The following is a 12,297-nucleotide window of genomic DNA, read 5'->3' on the forward strand; positions in this document are numbered from 1 at the left end:
CAAACCCCAAATGAGGAACGTGCTATTAAAAAATAAAAGCGGAGAGGGGGGCTGTATTATTCCAAAATATCCACCAGAAAAGGCTATGGAAATGTTCCAGATCAAAGGATGTTCAAGAGACATCACAAATAAATGCAATACCTGCTTGTTGACTGGGTTCTGCCCTGGAGGGAGAAGCATGCTACAAGTGCTATTGGGTCAATCAACAAAACAAATACAAATGGTAGATTAAAATATTGTATCCATGCTAAATTACCAAACTGATAACTGTACTACGGTTATGCAAGAGAAGAGGGATCTCTCAACAGATTTACAGCAAAGAATTTAGGTACATGGCCATGAAGTAGGATGTATATAACTTACCTTTAGATGCTTTGGGAATATTATATCATATCACATCATACTACATTACATTATATGTGGAGGGAGGGAGAGATCAAATGATAAAGCCAATTGGGTAAAACGAAAATAAATGAATCTAGGTAAAGGCTACACAGTATACAGTTTTCTTCATACTGTTTGCATTTTTTGCAGCTTCTCTAAGATTATTTGCAAATAAAAGTTTAAATTATGACTTTGAATCATCAGTAACACCTTAAATGATAGTCAATACATACCATTTAAGAAAGGAAAGATGTGTGGAATACATTTTAGAAAAAGCCTGCACTAAAAAGCCTAAAACATGAAGTTTTGATGTTTGGAAGATTAGTTGTTGGTTCACTTCAAAATTCCCTTTTTATGGAACCCTTCATTCCTCTAAAATTGCTGAATGAATAAAATGTCACTATGCGCTGTTTTCTCGTTGCTAACGGCTCTTGCCAGAGTGATATAAACAAACGATTCTCCCATGTATGCTTCTCCAGATGCCTTTACATCTTGTTCTTAATCCTCATAAGCCTCTACAAAAGTACTATTCCTGCTACACAGCAGAAGAAGAAGAAACACACAGGATCCAAGCCCATATACAGAGGCTCAATCTTCCCAAGTTAGGGTATGGCTCCAAAACACCTTTCAAGGATTTTGAAGTGCTTCCTTTTGTGCACCAGTGAAAGATGCTTTTTTTTTTTTTAAGTTTATTTATTTTTGAGACAGAGAGAGACAGAGCATGAATGGAGGAGGGGGCAGAGAGAGAGGGAGACACAGAATCGGAAGCAGGCTCCAGGCTCTGAGCCATCAGCCCAGAGCCGGACGCGGGGCTTGAACTCACGGACCGCAAGATCATGACCTGAGCTGAAGTGTGACGCTTAACCGAGTGAGCCACCCAGGCGCCCCACCAGTGAAAGATGTTTAAAGACATTCTCTTCCACAGGGGAAAGACACCCCTGTCACCTGTAAACTACCCACAAACAGGGCTGTTTCTCACACAGCATAAATAGAGAAATCACCAAATCCTCCATTTAAGGAAGCCCTTCCTGAATTCTAGGCAGACCTGAAGTCATCAAATCTTTTTGGCTGCTTCAAGTGACTCAGTAGAAGAAAAGTGGAGATACAAAATAGGATATAAATTCACTTGAAACCAGTAGATAAACCCTCCTCAGCTCCCATGCATGCAGCCCCCCTCTTTCTCTTCCCCATCCATTCTAGTCCACCTTCTCTCCTATTACTGCCCTAATATGCTCATTGTAACCAGCCTCCCCCAGCATGCAACGGGCTACAGGGAGGAGGGAGCCACAGTGTTGTCGGCATCTAGGGCAGTGTTTCGCTGACAGCTGGACCTCACCACTCACTGAAATCACTTGGGTCTCTCCAGGTTTGTCCAGATTCTCAAAAACGGCCTCTTGTCTATCGGCTCGGACTTCGATGAGGTTTTGCTTGTAGTTAACAGTGAGGTCCCTCTCCTGGATGATCTCCTGCAGTGCAGCAGCGTACTTCTTAACCCCAAAAATTGCTCCGAGGGAAGTGTTGAAGATGATATTGGCCTTGGATCGCTTCCCTGTCTGGGAAAAAAGGAAAGGACAGAAACAGCCGACACCAAAGCATTACTTCAGCCACTTCATTTTTTAACTTACACAAGAATTAAAACCCTTACAAGAGAGCTCACCAGCTTTCTCTATCACTAGGCACCGGTGGGACGAGGCCTCCTTCTTACTTTCTGCCAGTGACACAGCAACTAAGGGCACATTTGAGTTGGGGGGTTAAGAGGGCACTGCTTATTTGCAGGCCAGAGATGAAGGTCAAGTCCAGGGAAAGATGGGCTGAACTGTTCATTCATATACTCATTTGTTCATTCACTCAATAAATACTTAATGAGGTCCTAGAGCTGGTCAGGCACTGTTCTAGGTGCTGCAGGAACAGTAGTGAACAAAGTTCCCGTCCCACTGGCTCATACACACTAGAATTCTTCGTATGTTTCAGAGGCTAATATTCTCCCAGATGCCTAAGATCTTATGGTGCCTGAAAGAGAAACTTCCTCTCAGCTGTCCAAGACTTAGAAGAAAAGAGTTTTGCAGAGACAATTCCAGGAAGGAAGAAACAACTCGTCTCCTCCCCTTTTCCTTTGTTCAGTTTCTTTTCAGATTTGCTCAGCTGAATCATACTATTTGAAAGAAGTGAGGTGGGTGAAAACCTCCAAAGGCTGTGCCATCCAGGAATTCTCTTGAATCAGAAGGCCAGTTCTTAGAAATAGAAAAGATGAGAAAGAATGAAATCTGGCCTTTTGTAGCAACGTGGATGGAACTGGAGAGTGTTATGCTAAGTGAAATAAGTCGTACAGAGAAAGACAGATACCATATGGTTTCACTCCTATGTGGATCCTTAGAAACTTAACAGAAGACCATGGGGGAGGGGAAGGAAAAAAAAAAAGGTTAGAAAGGGAGGGAGCCAAAACATAAGAGACTCTTAAAAACTGAGAACAAACTGAAGGTTTACGGGGTGTGGGAGGGAGGGGAGGGTGGGTGAAGGGTATTGAGGAGTGCACCTGTTGGGATGAGCACTGGGTGTTGTATGGAAACCAATTTGACAATAAATTTCATATTTAAAAAAAATAAAAAATAAAAACATTTAAAAAAAGAAAGAGAAATGATGAGTCCGACTGTTGCTTAATTCCCCGGGGGGGTTGGCGCAGGTTTGCATAACTCAGATGAAGGCTTCCCAGTGTGGTTCCAAGCACACGTCCAAAGGTTCTTTGGTGCCACCTGCCCCTTCCCTTCTCTCCCCTTCTCTCATCTGTCCCTTTACAGAACCACAGACTGCTTTGAATCCTGACACTGCCTCAAGTCAGACCATGCTGTGGTAAACCACATGTGACATGTCACACAAGGGCCGGAGGGCGAGAGCAGCTTCCCGGAGCTTCATGCCAGGTATACTCAAGCTGTGGACACTGGCTCTGACATGTATCTTTGAGGAATGCTGGGAGTGTCCCCACCCAAATACCTCTTTCCACTAAGGTTTGAAGTTCTAGGTCAACATTTTTTTTTTTTTTTTGTCTTTAGAATTGGCATTTGCCTACTGTATTCTCAATGATGTTTATTAAGAACCTGAAAATATACATAACCTTGAACTTAAGCGGGAGCAATTGAGGATACCGTATGTGTAAGAACAAACAATGTACAACAAATTGTCCAACTATATGGAAATATTTAAACAATGTCTAACACGGCTCCCCAGTAGATTTCTATATACACATTAGAAAGTATGTTACAAAGACTATTTAATAACAAGGAGTACATCTAAATTTGCATGGTATGATTGTAACCATGTTAAAAAATGTACAGGAAAAAAAATAGAAGGATGTGTCAAATTGATAACAGCAGCTATATCAGAGTAATTGGATTATAGGGACTTCCTTTTTTTCTAGTTTATAAGCCACCAGTTATATAATTTTGTACATATGTAATAAAAATTTAGAAATCAGAATGGTATTGTGACAAGGACAAAATGGAATCCTGGCATCTCTTTATTAGCACCGTCTGCCCTCCTTGTCTCTGTCCCTGGACAGGAAGCATACCTTCCTGAAATAGGCTTCTGACAAATACATGATCTTCTGGGGGGCCCCAGCACACTTTACAGGGGTATTCGGGAAGGTGAAGATGGCATTGCCCTCCTTGAAGTCCTGCAAAGCTTTCCACGTCTTCTCTACTGTCTTCACCGAATAATTGGACCCGATTTTGGGATGCTCAAAACCTTCAGGTAAGCCTTTAATCTGCAAGAAAGCACACCAAGAAACTAGTTTTTTAACAAAAGCGCAAATTCACAGGAGTGTAAATTTTTTGACCAAAGTGCAAAAACTCTTGTTTAGAGCCTTTGTTCTCTGCCGTTTCCATAACCTCTCAAGTATTTCAGTCCAATTATTAGCCCCCAGTATTCACACACACATAAGAGCAGGTAGGTAGGTGGGTGAGGGATCTGCTAAGACCAGGGCTGTGGGGCCTGAAGTCAACTGTCAACCTGCAGAATGGGCCCAGCCCCAGGGAACCCCTTCGCCTCCCTGGCCTTGAGACCATGATTTGGACAGACCTCTTCCCACCATCACAGGGAGGACAAGAAGCCAGCCATACTTCCCTTTTGGAGAACGAGCTGCCATCCTGGGAAGAAGAAGAATGACAGACAGAACCAAGAGCCATACTGTCAATAATCGCAAATGTCAACTACCCATTATCGAAGGTTGTACCATATCAGACTCTTGGCAAAGGCAGTAAGGGCAGGTAATTAAAAACATGGACTTGGGAACCCCACAGATCTGGCTTGAGTCCCAGCTTTTCTACTTACAAGTGTTATGACCCTGGGTAAATTACCTAATATCCCTGAGCCAGTGGGGTTTCAAAGTATGGTACCCGGGAACTTCCTAGAAATGCAAATTATCAGGCCCTACCCAGACCTACTGATTCAGAAACTCAGGGACAAGCCCAGAAACCTGTTTTAACAGGATCTCTGGGTGGTTCTAATGAACACCAAGAAGTTTATGTTCCTCACCTGTAAAATGGGGATAAAAGTAACTGCTTTGGAGGGTTGTTGGCAGAAGTATGTGAAACCATGCATGGAAAGCGCTTGGGAAAATAACACCCACACAGTAAGTGCTCCATAAGTGTTAGTGTATTCCTGCCAGGAAGATTACCTGGGCGCTTGTCCTAAATGTTAGGAGGTTGATAGAGGACAATGAAGATGGAATAGATTGAGTTGAGACTCAGGCACCAGTTCTTCCAGCAAGAGCAGAGAACTGTCAAACAACAGTCATCAAGATGCACTGGTCCTTCAGAACCCTGCCAGGCTGCTCTCCAGGCCATAGGGCCACCACTCGACACCCATCCCTCAGCTCTCAAGGAAACAGAGGGCTATGGTCTCCTCCTCAGTGTAAAAAGCAACCATTTCTCCGATCATATCTCCTGCTGCAGTTTAAGTAGTTTTAATATCAGCAGTCTCAACAATCATCATCATTATGATTATCATTATTATTATAGGATCACCTTGTATTTTAATGTTTCTGAAGTTTCACCCCATGCTAACAGTGGATATTCGCTGCACGCCTCTGAGGCAGGTGGGAAAACAGTACTGGCTCCTAGGCACAGACAAGGAAACTGAGGAGAGCAAGGTTGAGAGACCCACCTAGAATCTTACAGAACCAGATGCCGAGGCTCCTGACCACTGCCTAGGGTTCTTCTCACACGACCTCCATACTTCCTGGTTCCCAAAGCAAAACGCACTATCCAAGAGACAAACAAACAGCTGATCTTTTATCTCCCTCATCACTTTTCTCTAGTTCGAAGACATTGTTGTCAAGGAAAAAGGTGCCACAAAGTGGTAACCAGGTTTATTTTAGGGAGACTGGTCACAAAGGGCCGTTTATGACTCCTCGTCCAATTCAAGTTGCTTCCCTGGGAACTCGGGAGCAGAGAGGGGCAGGGAGAGTCACAGAAAGAGAGGAGACCTCACTCCCCCTTTGGCCGAGCTGGCCAGGGAGCAGGACCTCACACTGCAGGGACTCCATGGAGCTTGGGAGGGGAAGAGGCAACTCAGTCCTACACAGCAAGGTAGTTTTCCTGTGAGTGTGAAAAAGCCTGCTGTTTTGCAAGAACTGCCATTAGGGATGGACACACTAAACTCAGATTAAAGCTTAAAGCTAAAATATATCATTATCACTGACAGAATCTTAGAGATGATTTTTCAAAAACCATAAAACGACCACTGAGAAGAAAAAAAACAAAACTAAAAGGATCCCTTAGAACTGTTTCTTGTCAAAACGAATACAAAGCAACTAAATACAGCATTTGATCTTAGCATAAGTAAGCCAGTGTAACACAGAAGTAGTTTAAAACAGTACCTTCTCAGGTGCCTGGGTAGCTCAGTCCATTAAGCGTCGGACTCTTGATTTCAGCTCAGGTCATCATCCCACAGTTCTTGAGTTCAAGACCTGTGGTGGGCTCCACACTGTCAGGGCAGAGCTTGCTTGGGATTCTCTCTCCCTTTCTCCCTGTCCCTCTGCCCCTCCCCTGTGTTCTCTCTCTCTCTCTCTCTCTCTCTCAAAAGTCAATAAATAAATCTTAAAATAGTACCTTCTCATAGTCCAGCTGGATTCCAAGAGCAATAATAAGATATTTGTAGGAGATCTGCAACACAAAACAGTAATATTTTAGACCAGGATCCCAGGAGCGGCAGCCCTCAGCCCCACCCCTGTGTGGCCACCATCATGTTTCCATTTTTTAATGTGTATGCCTTGAGGCTGTGGGTGATGGGCAGGGCACAGGGAGGGAGGCACACTCCAGTTTGCCATCATGTCTGCCATTCTCTGTCACCTCACACCTCAGTGTTTCGCAAGTACTGTATTGTATAACCACCCCCCCCCCCCAGGGCTTGAGACTCCTGTATTTTTACATAGTGGACAGCGATACAAAGAAGTCACAATTATTTGTATGGTGCCTGTGTTAACACTTTCTCATGCTGAGGGGTGGGAGAATCACTTCCTCATCTTAAAAGACAACCGGGACGCCTGGGTGGCGCAGTCGGTTAAGCATCCGACTTCAGCCAGGTCACGATCTCGCGGTCCGACTTCAGCCAGGTCTCGAGCCCCGCGTCAGGCTCTGGGCTGATGGCTCGGAGCCTGGAGCCTGTTTCCGATTCTGTGTCTCCCTCTCTCTCTGCCCCTCCCCCGTTCATGCTCTGTCTCTCTCTGTCCCAAAAATAAATAAAACATTGAAAAAAAATTAAAAAAAAAAAAAAAAAAGACAATCAACTTTCCTTAAAATCTATGGAGTGATGTGTGAATCCCAAGCAAATCTGACCGGTCATGTGGATTGGACCAACATTGTGAGAAACTGCTCTTTTGAGGGCCATGGAAAAAAATGTGATATAATGTACCTGATCTTACTTAATGGTCTATTTATAACCTAAAATCTCCCTCTTTAAACATGGGTATTGTGATCACTCATGCCAAGGGCAAAGTATCCATATTTATCATGATGGAAATGTGGGTTTAAGATCAGAAGGAAGACAAGTTGAGGCCAGAAGAGTGTAAGTAAAAAGGATATAAAGAACCCTTGCAGGGGTAGCTGGGTGGCTCAGTCGGTTAAGTATCCAACTCTTGATTTTGGCTCAGGTCATGATCTTATGGTTCGTGAGATCGAGCCCCACCTCCAGCTCTGTGCTGACAACACAGAACTTGCTTGGAATTCTCTCTCTCCCTTTCTCTCTGTCTCTCTGTCTCTCAAAATAAATAAATAAACATAAAAGAAAAAGAAAGAAAGAAAGAAAGAAAGAAAGAAAGAAAGAAAGAAAGAAAGAAATGGGACTTGCCCTGAAAACTAGAGGTGGAGAAGGATTGTAATGAAAGTCAGGAGCCCAGAAAGGAGAAATGGATTGTAATTAATTATCACAATCTTGTACTAAATGGAGAAGCAGAGCAGCGAGCGGAGCAGGTCACAATTGAAGAGAGAGAACTCCAAGACCAGAGAGTGCTTGGCTCAGGCTGGGGAGCCATGGGCAGCAAGCTTCTGCAGAGGTCTTGCCCTGGGATCCAGGAGGCTCAGCTCCAAGGTCACCTCTACAGTGAGGCCTTCCAATGATTCCTCCCCACTGACTCCTTCTGGGAGCTCTCTTAGTGTGGTGTACATGATGCATTATAGCACTGGTGCTATTATATAGGAGTAATGTCTCCTTCCACTACATTGACGACTCCCAGAAGATAAAGGTTAGGTCTTATTCTTTATATTCCTAGAATCTAGCACAGCCACTAAATTAAAGTGAGGAACTCAGTAATGTTTGATGGGTGGATGGATGGATGGATGGTTTCAGTTGTTTATGAAATATATGATTTTTCATGGGGCACCTGGGTGGCACAGTCGGTTGAGCGTCCGACTTCGGCCGGGTCATGGTCTCGCGGTCCGGGAGTTCGAGCCCCGCGTCAGGCTCTGGGCTGATGGCTCAGAGCCTGGAGCCTGTTTCCGATTCTGTGTCTCCCTCTCTCCCTGCCCCTCCCCCGTTCATGCTCTGTCTCTCTCTGTCCCAAAAATAAATTTAAAAAAATGTAAAAAAAAAAAAAAAAGAAATATATGATTTTTCAAAGTGGATAATATACACATCTTCCTCCATATGATTTGTCTATTCATGACAGCTGTGCCCTGAAACTCCTTGTTCTGTAGGGAAGTGTACCAGGCCCATTAACTACCTGACTGAACTATGTTGAGTCTTCAGGGTATGTGAGGTCAGATGGGACATGGGGTCGGAGCGGGAGGTGACGATCTACAGGCAAAACTTGAACACTATCAACAAGAAAAACCTTTGGTTTGTGTCTGCCCTGACTGTCTAATAAGAGCATAATATTGATTATTTTTAAGGACTAGTAACTGTCAAGTTTAAGATTATGAAAAAAAAAAATCATTAAGGGAGAATAAACCCTAAGAGAGCAAAGAACAAAAAGAAAGCCTCAAGCCTTCTGAATGAATTCAAGTTTTGAGGCCAGATGATCTAAATTCTAAGGAATTTCAAAAACTTGTAGACTTTTGAGCAATGACAGAGAACAGTCTAGACAATGCCAGAAGGCTAAATACAGGCAAATGTTCTAATTTTATACAGGGGAATGGGGGCAGTAACTCTGATACTAATAACTTAGTAGATAGGATGTCCTCCATTGCAAAATTCTAGGCTCATTTGCTAAGCAAATGTCTCTTAGTGATTTGGGAAAAGAGCTCCAACACAGGTTCACAGATTGTAAACTGCTTTCAGTCAGTCAGCAGTCAAGAACTATGCTGGCACACAGTAGGTACTTAATAAGAATTTCCTGTTCCTTTTTTTCAGGTATTCTTTAAAAAATAATAACAGTAACAATTTCTTGAGCATGCACTCTGTGCAGGGCACTGCTCTAAATCCTTCACATGTTTTGGGGTGCTTCGGTGGCTCAGTCAGTTAAGCATCTGACTTCAGCTCAGGACATGATCTCCTGGTTCATGAGTTTGAGTCCCATGTGGTGCTCTGTGCTGACAGCTCAGAGTCTGGAGACTGTTTTAGATTCTGTTTTGGATTCGGATTCTCTCTCTCTGTCCCCGCCTCACTCATGCTTTCTCTCTCTCTCTCTCTCTCTCTCTCTCTCTCTCTCTCTCTCTCTCTCTTTCACATACACACACACACACACAATAAACAAACATTAAACATTAAAACAAATTTTTTTAATCCTTCACATGTCTTAATCCGTTTAATCCTCAAAATAACCCAATGAGGTGGAGGTGGTATTACTAGTCCCATTTTATACAGATAAAGAAACTGAGACACAATTTGTTCACAAATATTTATGGAGCACCTTCTATGTGACAGATCTTGTGCTAGGTCCTGGACAGATAACACCGAACAAGAAAGATACATTTCCTACCCCTCCAAGAACTCAGCCTAGTGGGTGAGATAGGTATTACCAGATAATCACACAAATAGTTACTAAATCACAGAATGCTGTGATAGCGTGTCCAGGGGATACCTGACCCAGTCCAGTAGGTTAAAGAAGGCTTTCCTGAAGGGGTGCAGCTAAGGTAAAGCTAAGTAGGAGTTAGCTAGGGAAAGAGATAAACTCAGCATGTGAAAATGTCCTAGGGAAGAAGGAGGCCAAGGCATGTGAAATGAAAGGAAAATCTACTGGAGCAGAAATGAGACAGAGAATAGAACCAGAATCAAGTTAAGTCTGGAGAAGGACAAGGGCCAGCCCACACAGAGCCTAAGGGACACATTCCAGACAGAGACCCTTCCATCAGGGAAGAGTCAGAGACACAACGAGGCTGGATTTCAGCAATCCCTTCAACTCAGTCTTGAAAAAATAGTGAAGTGTAAACTAAGAATGGAATAATTTTGGTAAATTTTTAGCAAAAAATATTTGCTGAAGAATGTTGATTCATTTATGCGAGCTAGAAAAAGCTCTCTAGAGACAGAGATTTGGTTTTACCAGATTAAAACCCTGAACTTAAATGAATCTATCATAGATAATGGCTAGGGGAAAAATGTTAATCGGATGACAGAGTCACAAATCCAAAAGATCCAGGCAAGTTGGGAAGAGGAACTAAAACCAACAAGACAACATCTCCCCCATGAGATGTTTTATGCAGATCTCTGATATCTGGCTAACATACTTAATAAAATCTTGGAAGAAAGTTCTGCCAGCTCACGGCAATTTCTTCCCCAGCCCTAAAACAAAACCCTGCAACTTTCCTAAGAGTCTGAGCTTTACATGTCTAAGGCTCAGAAGTGAGAACACCTACCAGTGCCTTTCATTCTTAAGACATGGGACAAGTTTATGATTCTTAAGATATGCACAAATCCAACCACAGAGGACTCTGAGCCATACATGTAATATGGAGGGGTCTAATCAAGGAGGCAAGCACTGCTGTACCAAAGAGATGATATATGTTGTCAGGGACAGGTGCCCTGGCCCCACAAGCAGTGAACTGGCAGAGGAAATGAGCCCCAAAGCTCAAACTTGTGAACTATGAATAATCTTCCGTTTAATTCTGTCTGTTCTCTTAGAGACGCTGGAGAAAATAAGTTCATCAACAGGGAGAGATAAATAATTTTAAGTATGTATGCATATATATATTATGTATAGAATATGATATATATATTTGTAATACATAGAACATATATATTCTAATCCATTACATATTTCCATATCCATATATGGCTTTCTACATATATATACATACATGTACATATATGTATGTAAATATATGCACATTTATGTATGTGTGTGTGTGTGTGTGTGTATATATATATATATATATATATATATATAGCCTGACTTGACATTGGTTCATATGAGAAAAACACCCAGAAGTTTGAACTGACCTCAAGCCCAGCATGAATCAGCATTGTGGTAACTGCCTGCTAAAAAGGCAAATGCTAACTTAGGCTATATCCAGTTGTGGGAGAGAATGATCTCACTCTATTCTGGGCTATTCTGTAAAGTTGCCTATTCTTCCAGGCAACGTTTTTCATGGGGGCACTAACTAGCCAGATGATGTCCAAAGCAGGGTAGAGAGAACAGTGAGAGGATCAGAGACCACAAAACAGGAGAAAGAATTGAGGAAAGTGGAGACGGGGCACAAATCTACCTGAAGAATAGATTTACACAGATGATAAGAGCCATCTTCAAATAGTTGAAGGATTCTCCCACAGAAAAGAAAAGATATTCTTGGCCAGGCTACAGGATAAAACAAGGGACAAGAAATTATTGAGGCCAATAACACCCTGGGGGTCTAACAAAGAGTATGAAAGTAGTTACAGAAATGGATTCTGACTCAGTAAAGGCAAAAATTTCACATAACATGTCTGTCTGTCTGTCTGTCTGTCTGTCTGTCTGTCTGTCTAAAAAATGGAGAGGGATCACTTGTTATCAGAGAGCTCCTTGACCCTGGGACATGTAAATACCAGCCCATTTTAAATTCAATCCCTCCCCCACGTGCCCCAATCTCAGTTACTCTGCTCTATTTATTTTCATTAATACTCATCACCTTCTAACACACTACATAATTTACTATGTCTATTAGTTATCGGATGCCCTTCCCCACTTGAATATAAAATCAAGGACAGTAAGGATTTTTGTTTCTTTTTGTTCACTCATGCCTAAATCTGTATCTAGCTTATAGAAGATGCTTAATAGGGGTACCTGGCTGGCTCAGTCAGTAGAGCACGCAACTCTTGATCTCAGAGTCATGAGTTTGACCCCACATTGGGCATAGAGCTTATGAAAGAAGAAGGGGAGGGGAGAGAAGGAGAGGGAAGGGAAAGAGGCACCTGGGTGGCTCAGTCAGTTAAGCTTTCAACTCTTGATATCAGCTCAGGTCATCATTGAGCCCCGAGTCAGACTCTGTGCTGAGCACAGAGCCTGCTAGG

General features: G+C 42.8%; 1 protein-coding gene across 1 annotated transcript in view; it reads right to left on the minus strand.

Moving 5' to 3' along the window:
- SQOR (sulfide quinone oxidoreductase) overlaps positions 1 to 12,297 on the minus strand; it is a 50,126-nt gene that overhangs the window by 11,782 nt on the left and 26,047 nt on the right. Inside the window, exons 4-6 of the mRNA XM_030318265.1 lie at positions 6,489 to 6,542; positions 3,947 to 4,141; positions 1,728 to 1,937 (exon numbers count right to left, since the gene is read on the minus strand). Coding sequence (XP_030174125.1) covers positions 1,728 to 1,937; positions 3,947 to 4,141; positions 6,489 to 6,542 — 459 coding nt within the window. The remainder of the gene's footprint in view (positions 1 to 1,727; positions 1,938 to 3,946; positions 4,142 to 6,488; positions 6,543 to 12,297) is intronic.

This window comes from Lynx canadensis, chromosome B3 (genome assembly GCF_007474595.2).
Source record: "Lynx canadensis isolate LIC74 chromosome B3, mLynCan4.pri.v2, whole genome shotgun sequence".
Taxonomy (NCBI): Eukaryota; Metazoa; Chordata; class Mammalia; order Carnivora; family Felidae; genus Lynx; species Lynx canadensis.